This window comes from Salmo salar, chromosome 13 (genome assembly GCF_965601325.2).
Source record: "Salmo salar chromosome 13, fSalSal1, whole genome shotgun sequence".
NCBI lineage: Eukaryota > Metazoa > Chordata > Actinopteri > Salmoniformes > Salmonidae > Salmo > Salmo salar.
The window spans coordinates 101,903,719-101,924,351 of record NC_138303.1 but is presented as its reverse complement, the minus strand read 5'-3'; the positions used below and the strand labels follow the sequence as shown (position 1 = coordinate 101,924,351).

The 20,633-nt window shown below is 45.2% G+C and overlaps 1 protein-coding gene across 2 annotated transcripts in view; it reads right to left on the bottom strand.

Moving 5' to 3' along the window:
• dhx29 (DEAH (Asp-Glu-Ala-His) box polypeptide 29) overlaps positions 1-20,633 on the bottom strand; it is a 29,316-nt gene that overhangs the window by 8,090 nt on the left and 593 nt on the right. For both annotated transcript variants that reach the window (XM_014138717.2, XM_082960525.1), the window contains 15 exons: positions 20,392-20,465; positions 20,190-20,303; positions 19,926-20,055; positions 19,681-19,808; positions 19,362-19,505; positions 18,931-19,057; positions 14,046-14,213; positions 13,496-13,664; positions 12,413-12,533; positions 11,360-11,722; positions 10,992-11,258; positions 10,592-10,735; positions 1,000-1,176; positions 437-577; positions 31-175 (listed from right to left, as the gene is read on the bottom strand). In XM_014138717.2, coding sequence (XP_013994192.2) covers positions 31-175; positions 437-577; positions 1,000-1,176; positions 10,592-10,735; positions 10,992-11,258; positions 11,360-11,722; positions 12,413-12,533; positions 13,496-13,664; positions 14,046-14,213; positions 18,931-19,057; positions 19,362-19,505; positions 19,681-19,808; positions 19,926-20,055; positions 20,190-20,303; positions 20,392-20,465 — 2,412 coding nt within the window. The remainder of the gene's footprint in view (positions 1-30; positions 176-436; positions 578-999; positions 1,177-10,591; positions 10,736-10,991; positions 11,259-11,359; positions 11,723-12,412; positions 12,534-13,495; positions 13,665-14,045; positions 14,214-18,930; positions 19,058-19,361; positions 19,506-19,680; positions 19,809-19,925; positions 20,056-20,189; positions 20,304-20,391; positions 20,466-20,633) is intronic.

Here is a 20,633-nt window from a genome sequence, read left to right as displayed (position 1 = left end):
GGCTGAATGAACCCGCAACTCTGTATTTACCCAGGTAGTCGAGCAAGTCCAGGACCAGTTCCATGTTGATTTTGTTGGGGTTCATGTACTGCAGGGCGTGGCGGGTCCGGCTGCTGAAGTGGTCCAGGTCAGGACCCAGGTCCCAGCCAGAGCCTGAGTCTTTCACTATAAACTCCTGGAGAACACACACAAAACACCATGAGTTACGTATTGGTTCCTGTTCACTGTAATGCACAACATGGATCTGAGACATTTACAGTAGTGTAGAATAGGATAGCACACAGCACAATGATTCAGCATAGTTTAGGAAATAAGGCATTTCTACAGTGTTTTCAGAGACAAGTCAGTAATCAATGAGACCCAATGCAGCAGGTAGGTACTATCACAAGGCCCCTCACTCCCAAAGATCTCACCCCTCTGTCATACCCCCTCTCACCTGGTGCTGCATGCTCTTCCCTCCTTTCTGCGTGAAGTTGATGTTGACCTCCTCCTCCTCCTCCAGGATCTTCTGGCTGTATTCAGAGTCCTTCTCCAGAACATAGCCCGTCTCCTCCACTATGTCCTCCAGATGGAACACCTGACAATAGAGGTGCAACAAAGCACTTCAGAACCACAGAAATAGAATGACACTTTTTTTTAATTGCTATGGGGACACTCAAAATGGCCGACCAGTCCACCCATTATGACATGTTATTTCACCTTTCTATTCATTTTAATGATATGGTCAGAACACATCAGGACAACACCATACAGCACGATACAACAGAACATCTGAGAGTCACACTGTAACAATACTCTACTACATCGATCGCTGAAATAACATTTTATATCAGGACAACCACAAGTAGTATGATACAAATAACATCCTTTTTGGCACTTAGACATACTAGGACAGGAATATAATTCCCTTGTGACGGAAAATACAATTTAAACAGAAAATACAGTTCATATTTTCATATCTGTGAACTATAGGGAAATGAAAAGTTCTAGACATCTAACCTCGACAGGGAAAGTTCTGCCAGGGATGTTGACTATAGGACAGCGGTTGAAGTAGGCAGCGAACTTATCACAGTCGACCGTGGCGCTCATCATGACCAGGTGCAGGTTGGACCGTTTCTGGACCACGTCCTTCAGGATGGTCAGCAGGAAATCAGACTGGACGCTGCGTTCATGGACCTAGAATGGATGAGACAGACAGCATGTTTGATGGGATCAGTTTGAGCAAGGCAAGGCGCAGTATAGTTTATTTTGGTTATTTGGCATGCAAGGTAATATGTAGATTAGTAAGTCTGCCCAGTTTGGCTGCAATGTAGTTGATCTGAAACATGCACAGACTGAAGTGTGAGAGTCTGACCGAACCCTGGGCACAGTGGGCAGTGTGTAAGAGGTCAGATGTCCAGACTAGAGGTTTTCACGGATCCACCTGGACCCGAATTCCAGACGCAATCGGGACCCGAGCGGGTCCAGATCCAGAATTCTAAATAATTTCACAGGTCTGCGTCAGATCTGATATGATTGTCATGGGTCAAATAAAATAAAATTGTATTAGTCACATGTGGCAAATACAACAAGTGTAGTCCTTACAGTGAAATGCTTACTTATGAGCCCCTAACCAACAATGCATTTGAAAAAAACAAGAGTAAGAATAAGAAATAAAAGTAATAAGTAATTAAAGAGCAGCAGTGAAATAACAATGGCGAGACTATATACAGGGGGGTAATGGTACAGAGTCAATGTGCGGGGGCACCGGTTATTTGAGGTAGTATGTACATGTAGGTAGAGTTATTAAAGTGACTATGCATAGATGATAACAACAGAGTAGCAGAGGTGTAAAAAAAAAAAAAGGGGGTGGGGGCAATGCAAATAGTCTGGGTAGCCATTTGATTAGATGGTCAGCCATTTGGATAGATGGTCAGGAGTCTTATGGCTTGGGGGTAGAAGCTGTTTAGAAGCTTCTTTGACCTAGACTTGGCGCTCCAGTACCGCTTGCCGTGCGGTAGCAGAGAGAACAGTCTATGACTAGGGTGGCTGGAGTCTTTGACAACTTTTAGGGCCTTCCTCTGACACCGCCTGGTATAGAGGTCCTGGATGGCAGGAAGCTTGGCCCCAGTGATGTACTGGGCCGTACGCACTACCTTCTGTAGTGCCTTGCAGTCAGAAGCCGAGCAGTTGCCATACCAGGCAGTGATGCAACCAGTCAGGAAGCTCTCGATGGTGCAGCTGTAGAACCTTTTGAGGATCTGAAGACTCATGCCAAATCTTTTCAGTCTCCTGAGGGGGAATAGGTTTTGTTGTGCCTGCTTCACAACTGTCTTGGTGTGCTTGGACCATGTTAGTTTGTTGGTGATGTGGACACCAAGGAACTTGAAGCTCTCAACCTGCTCCACTACAGCCCGTCCTCTTTTTCCTGTAGTCCACAATCATCTCCTTCGTCTTGATCACATTTAGGGAGCGGTTGTTGTCCTGGAACCACACAGCCAGGTCTCTGACCTCCTCCCTATAGGCTGTCTCGTCGCTGTCGGTGATCAGGCCTACCACGTTGTGTCATCGGCAAACTTAATGATGGTGTTGTGTGTTGAGTCGTGCCTGGCCGTGCAGTCATGAGTGAACAGGGAGTACATGAGGGGACTGAGCACGCACCCGAGGGGCCCCCGTGTTGAGGATCAGCGTGGCGGATGTGTTGTTTCCTACACTTACCACCTGGGGGCGGCCCGTCAGGAAGTACAGGATCCAGTTGCAGAGGGACGTATTAAGTCCCAGGGTCCTTACAGTGAGGGAAAAAAAGTATTTGATCCCCTGCTGATTTTGTACGTTTGCCCACTGACAAAGAAATGATCAGTCTATAATTTTAATGGTAGGTTTATTTGAACAGTGAGAGACAGAATAACAACAACAACAAAAATCCAGAAAAACGCATGTCAAAAATGTTATAAAATGATTTGCATTTTAATGAGGGAAATAAGTATTTGACCCCTCTGCAAAACATGACTTAGTACTTGGTGGCAAAACCCTTGTTGGCAATCACAGAGGTCAGACGTTTCTTGTTGTTGGCCACCAGGTTTTCACACATCTCAGGAGGGATTTTGTCCCACTCCTCTTTGCAGATCTTCTCCAAGTCATTAAGGTTTCGAGGCTGACGTTTGGCAACTCAAACCTTCAGCTCCGTCCACAGATTTTCTATGGGATTAAGGTCTGGAGACTGGCTAAGCCACTCCAGGATCTTAATGTGCTTCTTCTTGAGCAACTCCTTTGTTGCCTTGGCCGTGTGTTTTGGGTCATTGTCATGCTGGAATACCCATCCACGACCCATTTTCAATGCCCTGGCTGGCTGAGGGAAGGAGGTTCTCACCCAAGATTTGACGGTACATGGCCCCATCCATCGTCCCTTTGATGCGGTGAAGTTGTCCTGTCCCCTTAGCAGAAAAACACCCCCAAAGCATAATGTTTCCACCTCCATGTTTGATGGTGGGGATGGTGTTCTTGGGGTCATAGGCAGCATTCCTCCTCCTCCAAACACGGCGAGTTGAGTTGATGCCAAAGAGCTCCATTTTGGTCTCATCTGACCACAACACTTTCACCAGTTGTCCTCTGAACATTCAGATGTTCATTGGCAAACTTCATAGGGGCATGTATATGTGCTTTCTTGAGCAGGGGGACCTTGCGGGTGCTGCAGGATTTCAGTCCTTCACGGCATAGTGTGTTACCAATTGTTTTCTTGGTGACTATGGTCCCAGCTGCCTTGAGATCATTGACAAGATCTTCCCGTGTAGTTCTGGGCTGATTCCTCACCGTTCTCATGATCATTGCAACTCCACGAGGTGAGATCTTGCATGGAGCCCCAGGCCGAGGGAGATTGACAGTTCTTTTGTGTTTCTTCCATTTGCGAATAATCGCACCAACTGTTGTCACCTACTCACCAAGCTGCTTGGCGATGGTCTTGTAGCCTATTCTAGCCTTGTGTAGGTCTACAATCTTGTCCCTGACATCCTTGGAGAGCTCTTTGGTCTTGGCCATGGTGGAGAGTTTGGAATCTGATTGATTGATTGCTTCTGTGGACAGGTGTCTTTTATACAGGTAACAAGCTGAGATTAGGAGCACTCCCTTTAAGAGTGTGCTCCTAATCTCAGCTCGTTACCTGTATAAAAGACACCTGGGAGCCAGAAATCTTTCTGATTGAGAGGGGGTCAAATACTTATTTCCCTCATTAAAATGCAAATCAATTTATAACATTTTTGACATGCGTTTTTCTGGATTTGTGTTGTTGTTATTCTGTCTCTCACTGTTCAAATAAACCTACCATTAAAATTATAGACTGATCATTTCTTTGTCAGTGGGCAAACATACAAAATCAGCAGGGGATCAAATAGTTTTTTCCCTCACTGTAGCTTAGTGATGAGCTTTGAGGGCACTATGGCATTGAACGCTGAGCTGTAGTCAATGAATAGCATTCTCACATAGGTGTTCCTTTTGTCCAGGTGGGAAAGGGCAGTGTGGAGTACAATCAAGATTGCATCATCTGTGGATCTGTTAGGGCGGTATGCAAATTGGAGTGGGTCTAGGGTTTCTGAGTTAATGGTGTTGATGTGAGCAATGACCAGCCTTTCAAAGCCCTTCATGGCTACAGACGTGAGTGCTATGGGTCGGTAGTCATTTAGGCAGGTTGGACACAAGGACTATGGTTGTCTGCTTAAAACATGTTGGTATTACAGACTCGAACAGGGAGAGGTTGAAAATGTCAGTGAAGACACTTGCCAGTTGGTCAGCGTATGCTCGCAGTACACGTCTTGGTAATTCGTCTGGCCCTGCGGCCTTGTGAATGTTTACCTGTTTAACCTGTTGGGGCTAGGAGGCAGTATTTTCACGGCCAGATAAAAAACGTACCCGATTTAAACTGGTTACTACTCTTGCCCAGAAACGAGAATATGCATATAATTAGTAGCTTTGGATAGAAAACACTCTAAAGTTTCTAAAACTGTTTGAATGGTGTCTGTGAGTATAAAATAACTCATATGGCAGGCCAAAACCTGAGAAGATTCCATGCAGGAAGTGCCCTGTCTGACAATTTGTTGTCCTTCTGTTGCATCTCTATCGACATTACAGCATCTGTGCTGTTACGTGACACTTTCTAAGGCTTCCATTGGCTCTCTAAAGCATTCAGAAAGCGGAATGACGTGTCTCCTGTCTCTGGGCAAAGTACAGCAGCAGAGTTTGTAAGTGGCCTGCCTGGGGACAGTGAGACTGAGATGCGCGTTGACGAGACTTCTCCATTTTTTTCTTTCAATCTTTGAATGAATACATTGTCCGGTTGGAATATTATCGTTATTTTACAAGAAAAATAGCATAAAAATGTATTTTAAACAGCGTTTGACATGCTTCTAAGTACGGTAATGGAATATTTAGAATTTTTTTGTCACGAAATGCGCTCGCGCATTACCCTTCGGATAGTGACCTGAACGCACGAACAAAACGGAGGTATTTGGATATAACTATGGATTATTTGGAACCAAAACAACATTTGTTGTTGAAGTAGAAGTCCTGGGAGTGCATTCTGACGAAGAACAGCAAAGGTAATCCAATTCTTCTAATAGTAATTCTGAGTTTAGGTTGCCCCAAACTTGGTGGGTGTCAAATTAGCTAGCCTGTGATGGCCGAGCTATGTACTCAGAATATTGCAAAATGTGCTTTCGCCGAAAAGCTATTTTAAAATCTGACATAGCGTTTGCATAAAGGAGTTCTGTATCTATAATTCTTAAAATAATTGTTATGTATTTTGTCAACGTTTATCATGAGTAATTTAGTAAATTCACCGGAAGTTTTTGGTGGGTATGCTAGTTCTGAACATCACATGCTAATGTAAAAAGCTGTTTTTTGATATAAATATGAACTTGATTGAACAAAACATGCATGTATTGTATAACATAATGTCCTAGGAGTGTCATCTGATGAAGATCAAAGGTTAGTGCTGCATTTAGCTGTGGTTTTGGTTTTTGTGACATATATGCTTGCTTTGAAAATGGCTGTGTGATTATTTTTGGCAGGGTACTCTCCTGACATAATCTAATGTTTTGCTTTCGCTGTAAAGTCTTTTTGAAATCGGACAACGTGGTTGGATTAACGAGAGTCTTATCTTTCAAATGGTGTAAAATAGTCATATGTTTGAGAAATTGAAGTTATAGCATTTTTGAAGTATTTGTATTTCGCGCCACGCGATTCCACTGGCTGTTGACTAGGGTGGGACGTTAACGTCCCACTGGCCCAGAGAGGTTAAAGGTCTTACATCGGCTGCGGAGAGCATGATCACACAGTCTTCTGGAACAGCTGGTGCTCTCATGCATGTTTCAGTGTTATTTGCCTCGAAGCGAGCATAGAAGTAGTTTAGCTCGTCTGGTAGGCCCGTGTCACTGGGCAGCTCTTGGCTGTGCTTCCCTTTGTAGTCTGTAAGGGTTTGCAAGCCCTGCCACATCCGACGAGCGTCAGAGCCGGTGTAGTACGATTCGATCTTAGTCCTGTATTGACGATTTGCCTGTTTGATGGTTCGTCGGAGGGCATAGCGGGATTTCTTATAAGCTTCCAGGTTAGAGTCCCGCTCCTTGAAAGTGGCAGCTCTAGCCTTTAGCTCAGTGTGGATGTTGCCTGTAATCCATGGCTTCTGGTTTGGGTATGTCACTGTGGGGACGACATCATCGATGCACTTATTGATGGAGCCAATGACTGATGTGGTGTACTCCTCAATGCCATCAGAGGAATCCTGGAACATATTCCAGTCTGTGCTAGCAAAACAGTCCTGTAGCTTAGCATCTGCTTCATTTGACCACTTTTTTATTGATCGAGTCACTGGTGCTTCCTGCTTAAAAACTATTTTGTAAGCAGGAATCAGGAGGATAGAATTATGGTCAGATTTGCCAAATGGAAGGCGAGGGAGAGCATTGTACGCGTCTCGGGTATGTGTAATTTTTACTGACTTGTCAGGAAGGGCCCGTACAGATCAGAACGCGACCGCTGCAGTAGAGAGAGACATTTTAATGCAGCTGCTCTTGCTTTTCATGAGAATGTAGCGTGGCACGTGTAATTTGTTGTTGGCCAGTCATAAGTCATCAAGCGGCAATAGGCTACAGTCATAGAGCCTCGCTCCGTGTGTGGCAAAAGCTAGGAGATACACTACTCACCTTCCCAGAGAGTGGAGGCTGTTATAGCAGCAAAGTGGGGCCAACGAGCAGGTGTCCACATACATTTGTTTTTGCCATGTTGTGTATTTAATCAATGGAAGATGTAATTAAAATGACGGAATTAAAAGTTAAAGGGTAGGCTACAAGGACCAAGCGCCAACAGGTTGGCAGGCTGCTATTTAATATTCTGAATGGAGTTGTTGTTATTTGTAACTGTAGGATGAGAAAGCGCATGCACTGCAGCCTCAATTAGCCTAGCTAGCTAGCGTTAGCTATCTTAACTAACTCTCCTGGTTTGATGCAGTCAAGACAGGTACCACGTAATCATATTTGATGACAAATAACCTAGTTATGGCAACTATTAGTTTACTATTGCGAGAGTCGGCTTGGTTGGTTGCCGTCTCTCCCTACCCGCTCCCCATGTCACATGCTCACAGTACGGACACTCCAGCTCCTGAGTGGCGCAGTGGTCTAAAGCACTGCATCTCAGTGTTAGAGGCGCCACTACAGACACCCTGGTTCGAATCCAAACTGTATCACAACCGGCCGTGATTGGGAGTCCCATAGGGCGGCACACAATTGGCCCAACGTCGTCCGGGTTTGGCCGGTGTAAAATAAAAATTTGTTCCTAACTGATTTTCCTAGTTAAATAAAGGTTAAATTTTATAAAAATAATAAAAACTAAATAGAGCGGCACCTCTGATGCTTTATCAGCTCCGGTTCATAAATCGAACCCTTATTTTACCGGGTAAATTGACTGAGGGAATAATTACAGGGGAGAGGAGGGGGGATGAATGAGCCAATTGTAAACAATGATTGTGTGACTGTGATGGTTTGAGGGCCTGTCATGACGTTACCCTGTTGGGTGAGGTTTATGACCCCCCCATAAATACCTTTCCCCCTTTTTTCTCCACTCTACAGAATGAACTCTTGGAAAGCCCTGTGTTACCACAAAGAAAGTATGGTACCATCAAAAGGTTGGGGAATGGAACAATATTTCCCTTTCTCAACCAGTTGAAAGTGTCCGTTGGTCCTTAAAGAATATGATGTCAGATCAGTTGTTGTCTGGGACATTATATCCGATAATAAGACGACATAAATTTATCTTGGAAAGTCTACACATTCTAGTGATCAGATTCACATGGAATTGTTGTGCAATTTAAATGTTTAAATATGAAACTATTTGTGAGAAGATGAAATGTGATTTTAGCTTCTAAATGAGAGAATTGTTTTCATAAGTAAACTTATGCTCACTCTGTGGCCACGCCCAAGTGGACAGACATTGGTTGAGAACTATGAAACATGCCCTTCTCTCCCCCAGTACAAAAGCCCGTTGATGGAAGTCAACCTCAGTTCCCGATGACGTGAGGACTGGTGTCCATACGTTTAAAAGGGCTAATTTCAACTTCAACCTAACAAAATTAACATTTAGTTCCAGAAATGTTAGGACTGATGTCCTAACGTTTAAAAGGGCAAATTTCAAAGTGGAGGTGACGATCACCTGGTGAATTTTGACTAGACCAGCCAGAATACAGTGCAAACTGATTATGGCAACTTGGTATGAACTTTGAACGATTATTCACTAAAGAAGTGATACATCCTAGACGTTGAGTTATCAGCTGCAGCTGTAAACGTGGCCTAGGAAAGGACAGACAATCTCCGAAGAACGACAGGGCACTTTAACGTACCAGCTCTACAACACTACGACCAGAAATATTCTTCAAAGGACAATGGGGATCTCTGCTGGATAAACCAGTCTTCCATCTTCGACCAATCTATCGAAGCGCAACAGAGTAAATATATATCTTGCTGCATTTTCCTTTTCCAAATGGGCGGTTATTAGAATGCATAAGATTCTGTATTTACGGTAGCATAGCTTCTCAAGGTCCGATAAAGACCCAATCTCTTTGTCCCTCAGTCTTCCCGCTCTTTCATTCAAACCCAACCCCCTACAATTGTGTAACCAGTCATCATATCTGGTTAGCCCACTAGGGGCCTTTCATGACATGATAAGTAATCGATGTATGATCTATCCTGTGTGTGTGTGTGTGTGTGTGTGTGTGTGTGTGTATATATAAATAAATAAATAATTAAGCCAATTTGTGTATTGCTGATTCAACTTATTAGCTAGGGTTCGTGCAGATAACCCATTTCTTACAACAAAGAATGAGACCGATCGAGGTGATGATTAATAATTGACTGCTATTGATATAAAAGATCTTCAGATCTTTAAGAGTGGATTCGGGAGATAACCACTCTATATAAACGAATTCTTCCGTGGTGCCCCATGTTATTAATGGTTTAATTGTTGCATGGTTTAATTTGATTTTTTTTAACCTTTATTTAACTAGGCAAGTCAGTTAAGAACAAATTCTTATTTTCAATGACGGCCTAGGGACAGTGTAACCCACTGCCTAGTTCAGGGGCAGAACGACAGATTTTGTACCTTGTCAGCTCGGGGATTCGATCTTGCAACCTTTCGGTTACTAGTCCAACACCCTTACCACTAGGCTATGCTGCCGCCCCACGTAATAAATTAAACGTTAGGTAATCGATTTGATAAAATAGCATGTCATATAATTTAATCATAGTCAGAGATACGACAGGCCAGATTGGGAATTTAGCCAGGACACCGGGGTTGACACCCCTACTCTTATGATAAGTTCCATGGGATCTTTAGTAACCACAGAGAGTCAGGACACCCGTTTAACGTCCCATCCAAAAGACAGCACCCTACACAGGGCAATATCCCCAATCACTGCCCTGGGGCATTGGGCTATTTTTTAGACCAGAGGAAAGTGTGCCTCCTACGGCTCTTCAATACCACTTCCAGCAGCATCTGGTCTCCCATCCAGGGACTGACCAGGACCAATCCTGCTTAGCTTCAGAAGCAAGCCAGCAGTGTGATGCAGGGTGGTATACTGCTGGTAAAGTATCTTAAAAAATGAAATAGCGGCCTCCTGAGTGGCCCAGCGGTCTAAGGCACTGCATCGCAGTGCTAGAGGCGTCCCTACAGACCCAGGTCCGATCCCGAGCTGTATCCCAACCGGCCGTGATCTGGAGTCCCATTGGGCAGCACACAATTGGCCCAGCGTGGTCCAGGTTAGGTTAGGGTTAGGCCGGGGGTGCTTTACTTGGCTCATCGCACTCTAGCGACTCCTTGTGGCAGGCCGGGGGCCTGCAGCCTGACCTCGGTCGTCAGTTGAACGGTGTTTCCTCCGACAAATTGGTGCGGCTGGCTTCCAGGTTAAGCAGGCGGGTGTTAAGAAGCGCGGCTAGGCGGGTCATGTTTCGGAGGACGCATGACTCGACCTTCACCTCCCGAGCCCATTGGGGAGTTGCAGCGATGAGACAAGATCGAAATTGGGGAGAAAAAGGGGGTAAAATACATAAAAGAATATATATAAATAACAATAATTAAATACCTCGTCCACTATGATGTGGGTCAGAGAGCTGAGCATGTGGTCCTGCTGCAGCTTCCTGAGGAGAACCCCGGTGGTGCAGTACAGAAGACGGGTCGAGTCCGAAGACTTGTTCTCCATCCGGATCTGGTACCCGCACAGCGACGACTGAAACATCAACATTGTAAACAAATAATAGAAAATACCTCCATCAAATGTGTTGCATTCTGCTTTCAACTCTTCCCTTACACAACACCTAACCTTTTTGAGGTACCCTATATATCCTAAACCACACAAAACCCCCTAACGTAACCCTTTAACCACTTCCACCACCCCAACCTACATGCAACTTATTGTAGTCAAGCTCAATCCAATCTCAAACCCCCTAACCACTTTCACCAGCCCATCACCGATTCCCTCTAACCTTGGATCCAGGCCCGTCGTCACAGCCCAGCTCCTGAGACACCCTGCTGGCCAGACTCATGGCAGAGATCCTGCGTGGCTGGGTGACCACTATGTTACAGGGCTGGGCAGCAGCTCCCCCAGTCAGCAGCTCCTCTAGGATAAACTGGGGGATCTGGGTACTCTTCCCGCTGCCTGTCTCCCCCGCCACCACTACCACACGGTTGCGCCGCAGAGCCTCCATAACCCGCACGCGGTGCTGGAACACCGGGAGCTGCTCTCTGTCCATCTGTAGAGTTTATAAACATTTAGTAAAGTGTCACTCCACAATATTACAACTATTGATAAGACATTAAAACTGATTAAAAATAGATTAAAAACATTACAGACCTGTAACCGCCTGGACAGGGCCGAGTCACGGAGCTTCAGAAGAAGGGCCCGAGCCGCCACCTCTGCAACACCACCGCCTCTCTGCTTCGGGGTAATGGTTTTCCCTGGGTCCTCCTCTTCCTCCAGGTTGGCCAGGCTCTCCCAGTCATCCTCGAGCTCGTCCCCAGCTCCCTGCAGCCCTGGCTGGGGAGAAGGACACTTCTTCTGGGGTTGCTGCTGTTTCAGCCGGGTCAGCAGTCGGGCGATGAACTGGTCTCGGGGTTTGTTGATGGCTGTGCGGAGCTCCTCCTCCTCTGCCTGCTCGCTGTCCCGCCACTCCAGCCACACCTCACGGTACGTGGGAGGGATCAACATATGGACTGACTGGGATGGCGAGAGAGAGAGAGACAGAGAGAGAGAAAGAGAGACAGAGAGAGACAGACACACAGACAGAGAGAGAGCGAGAGGAAAAGAGAGACCGAGAAATAAAGAGAGACACACACAGACAGAGAGAGAGACACACACAGACAGACAGAGAGAGAGACACACACACACAGACAGAGAGAGAGCGAGAGGAAAAGAGAGACCGAGAAATAAAGAGAGACACACACAGACAGAGAGAGAGACACACACAGACAGACAGAGAGAGAGCGAGAGGAAAAGAGAGACCGAGAAATAAAGAGAGACACACACAGACAGAGAGAGAGAGAGCGAGAGGAAAAGAGAGACCGAGAAATAAAGAGAGAGACACACACAGACACAGAGAGAGAGAGACACACACACAGACAGAGAGAGAGCGAGAGGAAAAGAGAGACCGAGAAATAAAGAGAGACACACACAGACAGAGAGAGAGACACACAAACACAGACAGAGAGAGAGACACACACACACAGACAGAGAGAGAGACACACACACACAGACAGACAGAGAGAGAGAGAGACACACGCAGACAGAGAGAGAGACAGAGACACAGACAGAGAGAGAGACAGAGACACAGGTTACGGTTATTGGAATGTAAAACACCATCAGAAACACACCTGACTCTAGTTGAGGTTACATACAATATGAACTCACCTGTCCTTTACATAGGTTGTAGATGGCCAGTGTAGCACCCAGGTGCTGAGCCTGCATGCCGTCCTCAGTGAGGATATTGGGACAAACCTCCAAAACATCATCCAGTCTCTGAACACGAACCCTGGGAGAAACAATACCAGTCTTACTGTAAGACAAAACTTAATCACAACACGTCATACACTGTCTAAGTTTGGCTGACACCAAACTCCAAGTCTTCCTGACTTCACCACCTGGAAAGGCTCCTTGATGTTGCAGGCACGATAATGAAGGGGGCTGTGATTTTTTACTGGTTGGTTCTCCTCTGTGCCTTTCTCACTCAAACGCCCACATAGACAACCACACACAGCCCCCGAGCCCCACTGCCACTAACCCGGATTGGTTCTTTCAAACTTTTTTTCTTTCCTGGGGGTTGTTGAGACCTCACGGAAGTGGGTGGCTCTCAGGGGCTGTGTGTGGTTGTATCAGGGTTAGGGTGTGGCTCTCAGGGGCTGTGTGTGGTTGTATCAGGGTTAGGGTGTGGCTCTCAGGGGCTGTGTGTGGTTGTATCAGGGTTAGGGTGTGGCTCTCAGGGGCTGTGTGTGGTTGTATCAGGGTTAAGGTGTGGCTCTCAGGGGCTGTGTGTGGTTGTATCAGGGTTAGGGTGTGGCTCTCAGGGGCTGTGTGTGGTTGTATCAGGGTTAGGGTGTGGCTCTCAGGGGCTGTGTGTGGTTGTATCAGGGTTAGGGTGTGGCTCTCAGGGGCTGTGTGTGGTTGTTGATGTGGTTGTGCGTGAATTCTGCATTTAAAACAGACTCCTGTCCAGACCAGTGTGTCAGCTCTCCCTGGCTGTGTACCATGTCAGCCAGGCTAAAACTGTCCATCTTCCAAACACTAACCCTGGAGGATAACAGATTGCAGAAAACAGATGTGCAGCTTCTCTGACTACCAATGTTAAGGTCAATTTCATTTTAATGAACTGAAATTCCAACTCAATGAAAACTCATTTAAAAAGCAGAGTTGACTGAATGAAATGGCATTGATCACAAGCCTGCGGACTACTTTAACAACATGCCAGAGATCCTGAGATTGGATCCAATCACTCACCTGCACTTCCAGTATCTCCCAGCAGCAACCTTCTGGAAGGAGGGAGCAGGGCTCTTAGGGAGGTTCTTCCTGACCCAGTCAATCAGGAACTGTTTGGGGGACTTGCCGGTCCAGCTGCGAGCCGTGTAGTCAAAGTTACGGATGTCTTTAGGCTCATTCTTTTTCGCTGCTGAGACAGAAATAAATGTGATGTTTTAATACGAAACCTCAGTACCACAATCAGTTATACTGTAATGTGTAGGATTTTACTACACAACTTAGTATGCATTTGTACACTCATATACCACTGCCATGCACTATTGTTTTGAATAAGTACAGATACAGTGCATCATATACTCAGTTGACACCACAGGAGGCTGGTGGAGCCTTAATTGGGGAGGACGGACTCTTGGTAATGGCTGGAGCGGAATAAGTGGAATGGTATCACCAACATCAAACACATGGTTTCCATGTGTTTGATGCCATCCCATTTGCTCCATCCCTGCCATTATTATGAGCTGTCCTCCCCTCAGATTGACCAAACAAAGATGTTTTGTCAATCCATACTTACTTTTCTCTGCGGGAGGGGGCGTTTCCTTTTCAGCTTGTTCAAACAGGCCAAATGCCAGTTCTTCCTTCCCCTCAGTTGGAGCAGGTGGTTTCTTCTCCTCAACTTTGGGTGTGTCTACAACTTTTATCGCTGTGTTGAACATAGGATGGGATTCTAGTGGCTTCATCTCTAAAATGTGAATAGAAACATAACCATTAATATGTGGTGTGAAAATAAAACCTATATAAACTTTTTTCAGGACCCTGTCTTTCAAAGATAATTAGTAAAAATCTAAATAACTTCAAAGATCTTCATTGTAAAGGGTTTAAACACTGTTTCCCATGCTTGTTCAATGAACCATAAACAATTAATGAACATGCACCTGTGGAACAGTTGTTAAGACACTAACAGCTTACAGACAGTAGGCAATTAAGGTCACAGTCATGAAAACTTAGGACACTAAGAGGCCTTTCTACTGATTCTGAAAAACACCAAAAGAAAGATGCCCAGGGTCCCTGCTCATCTGCATGAATGTGCCTTAGGCATGCTGCAAGGAGGCATGAGGACTGCAGATGTGGCCAGGGCAATAAATTGCAATGTCTGTACTGTGAGACGCCTAAGACAGCGCTACAGGGAGACAGGACGGACAGCTGATCGTACTCGCAGTGGCAGACCACGTGTAACACCTGCACAGGATCGGTACATCCGAACATCACACCTGCGGGACAGGTACAGGATGGCAACAACAACTGCCGAAGTTACACCAGGAACGCACAATCCCTCCATCAGTGCTCAGACTGTCCGCAATAGGCTGAGACAGGCTGGACTGAGGGCTTGTAGGCCTGTTGTAAGGCAGGTCCTAACCAGACATCACTGGCACCAACGTTGCCTATGGGCACAAACCCACCGTCACTGGACCAGACAGGACTGGCAAAAAATGCTCTTCACTGACGAGTCGCAGTTGTCTCACCAGGGGTGATAGCCGGATTCGCGTTTATCGTTGAAGGAATGAGCGTTACACCGAGGCCTGTACAGTCCTGGCCAAAAGTTTTGAGAATGACACAAATACTCATTTTCACAAAGTCTGCTGCCTCAGTGTCTTTAGATATTTTTGTCAGATGTTACTATGGAATACTGAAGTATAATTACAAGCAATTCGTAAGTGTCAAAGGCTTTTATTGACAATTACATGAAGATGATGCAAAGAGTCTATATTTGCAGTGTTGACCCTTCTTTTTCAAGACCTCTGCAATCCGCACTGGCACGCTGTCAATTAACTTCTGGGCCACATCCTGACTGATGGCAGCCCATTCTTGAATAATCAATGCTTGGAGTTTGTCAGATTTTGTGGATTTTTGTTTGTCCACCCGCCTCTTGAGTATTGACCACAAGTTCTCAATGGGATTAAGGTCTGGGGACTTTCCTGGCCATGGACCCAGGAAAAAATATCAATGTTTGTTCCCCGAGCCACTTAGTTATCACTTTTGCCTTATGGCAAGGTGCTCCATCATGCTGGAAATGGCATTGTTCGTCACCAAACTGTTCCTGGATGGTTGGGAGAAGTTGCTCTCGGAGGATGTGTTGGTACCATTCTTTATTCATGGCTGTGTTCTTAGGCAAAATTGTGAGTGAGCCCACTCCCTTGCCTGAGAAGCAACCCCACACATGAATGGTCTCAGGATGATTTACTGTTGGCATGACACAGGACTGATGGTAGCGCTCACCTTGTCTTCTCTGGACAAGCTTTTTTCCGGATGCCCCAAACAATCGGAAAGGGGATTCATCAGAGTAAAGGACTTTACCCCAGTCCTCAGCAGTCCAATCCCTGTACCTTTTGCAGAATATCAGTCTGTCCCTGATATTTTTCCTGGAGAGAAGTGGCTTCTTTGCTGCCCTTCTTGACACCAGGCCATCCTCCAAAAGTCTTCGCCTCACTGTGCGTGCAGATGCACTCACACCTGCCTGTTGCCATTCCTGAGCAAGCTCTGTACTGGTGGTGCCCCGATCCCACAGCTGAATCAACTTTAGGAGACGGTCCCTGCGCTTGCTGGACTTTGTTGGGCGCCCTGAAGCCTTCTTCACAACAATTGAACCGCTCTTCTTGAAGTTCCTGATGATCCGATAAATGGTTGACTTAGGTGCAATCTTACTGGCAGCAATATCCTTGCCTGTGAAGCCCTTTTTGTGCAAAGCAATGATGACGGCACATGTTTCCTTGCAGGTAACCATGGTTGACAGAGGAAGAACAATGATTCCAAGCACCACCCTCCTTTTGAAGCTTCCAGTCTGTTATTCAAACTAAATCAGCATGACAGAGTGATCTCCAGCCTTGTCCTCGTCAACAGTAACACCTGTGTTAACGAGATAATCACTGACATGATGTCAGCTGGTCCTTCTGTGGCAGGGCTGAAATGCAGTGGAAATGTTTTTGGGGGATTCAGTTCATTTGCATGGCAAAGAGGGACTTTGCAATTAATTGCAATTAATCTGATCACTCTTCATAACATTCTGGAGTATATGCAAATTGCCATCACACAAACTGAGGCAGCAGACTTTGTGAAAATTAATATTTGTCATTATCAAAACTTTTGGCCACGACTGTACTCTGGAGTGGGATCGATTTGGAGGTGTAGGGTCCGTCATGGTCATGGGTGGTGTGTCACAGCATCATCGGACTGAGCTGGTTGTCATTGTAGGCAATCTCAACGCTGTGCGTTACAGGGAAGACATCCTTTTCCGTCATGTGGTACCCTTCCTGCAGGCTCATCCTGACATGACCCTCCAGCATGACAATGCCACCAGCCATACTGCTCATTCTGTGCATGGGTTCCTGCAAGACAGGAATGTCAGTGTTCTGCCATGGCCAGCGAAGAGCACGTCTGGGACCTGTTGGATCGGAGGGTGAGGGCTAGGGCCATTCCCCCCAGAAATGTCCGGGAACTTGCAGTTGCCTTGGTGGAAGAGTGGGATAACATCTCACAGCAAGAACTGGCAAATCTGGTGCAGTCCATGAGGAGGAGATGCACTGCAGTACTGAATGCAGCTGGTGGCCACATCAGATACTGACTGTTACTTTTGATTTTGACCCCCCTTTGTTCAGGGACACATTATTCCATTTCTGTTAGTCAGATGTCTGTGGAATTTGTTCAGTTTATGTCTCAGTTGTTGAATCTTGTTATGGTCATACAAATATTTACATATGTTAAGTTTGCTGAAAATAAACGCAGTTGACAGTGAGAGGACGTTTCTTTTTTTGCTGAGTTTACTTCTAGGAAATATTATCAAAAAGGATGCTCTGTGGTCAAATACGGAACATTGATGAATATGTTATTGTAAATAGTTTTAAAGAATGTATGCAGATCAGGGGTGGGCAACTGGCAGCGGCCCCCATTATGTAGGCCCACGGATACATTTCCAAATACCAAAACATAACAAATATTTACAGTACCATAGGACTGCTACTGAATATATATTTTTTTAGGAACTCAGTCGGGTCTCAGCTTACTGTTGAGAGTTAGAATAGTAGAATACACAAAGTGCAATTTCGAAAATTGGTTGTGCATCAGCAGTTTCTCTTTCTATGTTAGTCAGTAGCTAGGTTTCCATCCAGTTTGCAACAGATTTTCATGCAAATATTCAAAAATGTGTATAAAACAATATGAGCATTTTCCCACCAGGGATGTGTTTCAATTAAACTGACCTTTTGTGGATAAAAGGCTGTGCGTGATGACGTAGTGCACATAAAAATGTACTTTGCCATTAAATTCCAATGGGTTTCCATTGCATTTTCAACTCTACTGATGGTTTTGTCACAAAACTGTTGTGTTATATAGCAAATATGCCTACTCTCGTCTTGGCACATGCGTTCTAACCAACAGCTCGCAGATACACTGCGGGTAGACTACCTGCATATTGAGATTATTATAGATGAGAGCGATTTATTTGTATTTGTCAAACGGCGGCCAAGCATTGATGTCAACAGAGTAAGACCCTCAATATTTATTGGAAAGGAGCACCAAGCTCATCACCTTGCACTATCACCACTGTGAAGATCATAACTTATTTCATCTGTAGCCTAATAAACTGTATGCTTTCCTGAGTCGTAGTGGGAGGACCATACAGCATGACTCCAAGTTTACTTCCATATGATGGTTATTGTTATTATATCATAAGGTGTTTCTACCGCCATTTCTTGCATAATTAATTTTACAGACACAAAAAGATCCCACCATGTCTAACGAACAAATTGTCTGTCGGCATTTATAAAACTGCACCGGCATTTCATGTTTCCATCAGCCCGGTTGTTACTTTATTCACGCGTCAGGTAATTAAATAGTTGGATGGAAACGTGGTTACTGACAGTCACTTAAGTAAAAATTGTTTTAGATTGGTAAGTTATCTAAACTTGTAGTAATCATGGTTGAATTACCGACTGGGTGGTCCCCCATTGATTTTGTTAATCACTCTGACTCAGATATCATATTAAAAACTGCTAACATTTCTTTCCACCCTATGGAAAAATGTGTACAATTGCAGGAAAGTAGCTGTAAAACTTCACATTTTTCTCTACAACCCATGGCAAAATTTGTAGAATTGCATGAAATTAGTTATAAAATAACAAAATCTTATTTTTGCCCCGTGGCTAAATGAGTAGAATTGGAGCAAACGTGCTTTAAAATGGCAAAATGTTTCTGTTGTTGGGGCGGGGGGGGGGACACAACATTTTGCTTAGGGCCGGCTCTGACTGCATGTGTGGGTATGGATGTGGGTACGGAGACCCACATGCCACTGAGGCCCCTCATGATGAGTTCCGATTTTTTTGTGGCCCCCCATCCCCGTTCAAAGTTGCCCATCCCTGATGTAGATAATGTGGGTGTTCAGTTGACAATGGAGGACCCAGACAGACCTTGCTGTATGACTCTGATTCTGTCCTGTGCAGTCCTCTGTCCTCCTTTGTCCTTCTTGGCCTTGGCTGTAGCAGCCATCTCCTTGGCATCGTACAGCTGTGCAGTGAGCACCAGGTACCTGTCGTTCTACACAACATCACATGACATAACCAGAGTGAAGGGAAACAGTATTACCCATCAAGTAGTACCCAGTAGTTATAGTCCCTAGAACTTTCAGAAAAGTAGCCTGTGTGCCAGTCCGTTTCTGCTCTCTTGCCAACTCCTTATGGAATTGTCATGCTAAACATTCCATAATGTGTTGGCAAGAGCACAGAAACAGAGTTGCACCCAGGCTATGAGAAAAGTAAGACCAGCTTAGATTGTCATAATTTATACAGTACATGTCAGTGTAACAGGTGAATGTGTGACATGATTGCTGAGTTCAGCTTACCGGATCAAACTTCTCATCCAGTTCTGGGTTCCGTGTCTTCTTCCCACTCTGCTCCTCCTCTTCTTCGCTGCTCTCCTCACTGGACTGCTCTGCGTATCTAAGGATCCACTCCTTCACACTGGCCCCCTCATCCTTCACATTCACCTGTCAACATGGAGATCACCATGGAGATGACTGATCATTCATTGACTCACAGACTCAGAATGTGTAGAAAATGTTTCCCATAATCTTACATTGCCAGACTGTAAATGTCACCTTCGCTCCGCATACTCTAAGCAACACAATAGGAAAGGGTGGATCAAGGCTATATTTTCCCCACCTTTGCCGGCTCTTTCTTCGGCTCTTTGGGAGATTCAGGTTCGGGTGCTTGGGGTGCAGGCTGGAACTTTGGCTTGGTCTCATGGTTCTCTTCCTGCATCCTCTGACTGAAACCTGCTGGCAGCTCCTCTGAAGGAGAGGAGGGAATGAAAGAAAGCTAGAGTAAAACGAGTCAGTCAGAGGATCAGTGAGAAGTTTATTGCGATAAGAAGGTAAAAAGAACGGACAATTTGAAAATCAAAGTACCATCTTTCAGGTTCAGGCAAAGCCAGTCGAGGGCAGAGTGCAGGTCTCCTCCATACAACACACTGCTTTTCATGGCTTCCTCAATGTGCTCCGTCTTAAACTTGAACTTCTGCAGAGCTAAGTAGAGATCCTGTAAAACACAATCACAGGCTACATCATGACAGTGTAACACAAAGCATGACATTAGAATAGATTAACAAAATACATAATGACAGACATGTGAATCAAGGCTCGTTTGTTACTGTGACACATGATATTCTTTACCAGCAGTTTCTTGTTGGTGAGTCTTCCTGATATCGGTCCTTTGTCTCCATTCTCTTGCCTGAAATCATTGATCAGTTTGATGATCTTCTTCTCCAAGTCTGTTTGAATGACAACCTGTAACAGAAGTAAAACATTTCAGGACGTGTTTATAAAGTAGTAGGCTAATAACAGGATTAAACATCAGTCTATTCTGCACACTTACTTTGAGTATAGACTTGTCAGTGACTCCTCCTGTGTCCACTTGTGCTGTGTTTGTGAGGCTGTAGGTCTTTGGACCTGTCAAACGAGTCAATGAAAGTGTCAGACTCACATAGATGGTTTAATTATGCCTGCCATATGCCATCCAACATTGAATCATGTATTACAGGCTATCATTACCCACCAGGGGTTTCTGACTCATAACAACAGCCACAGTCTTCTGAGACCTAACTCTGCTCAGATCTA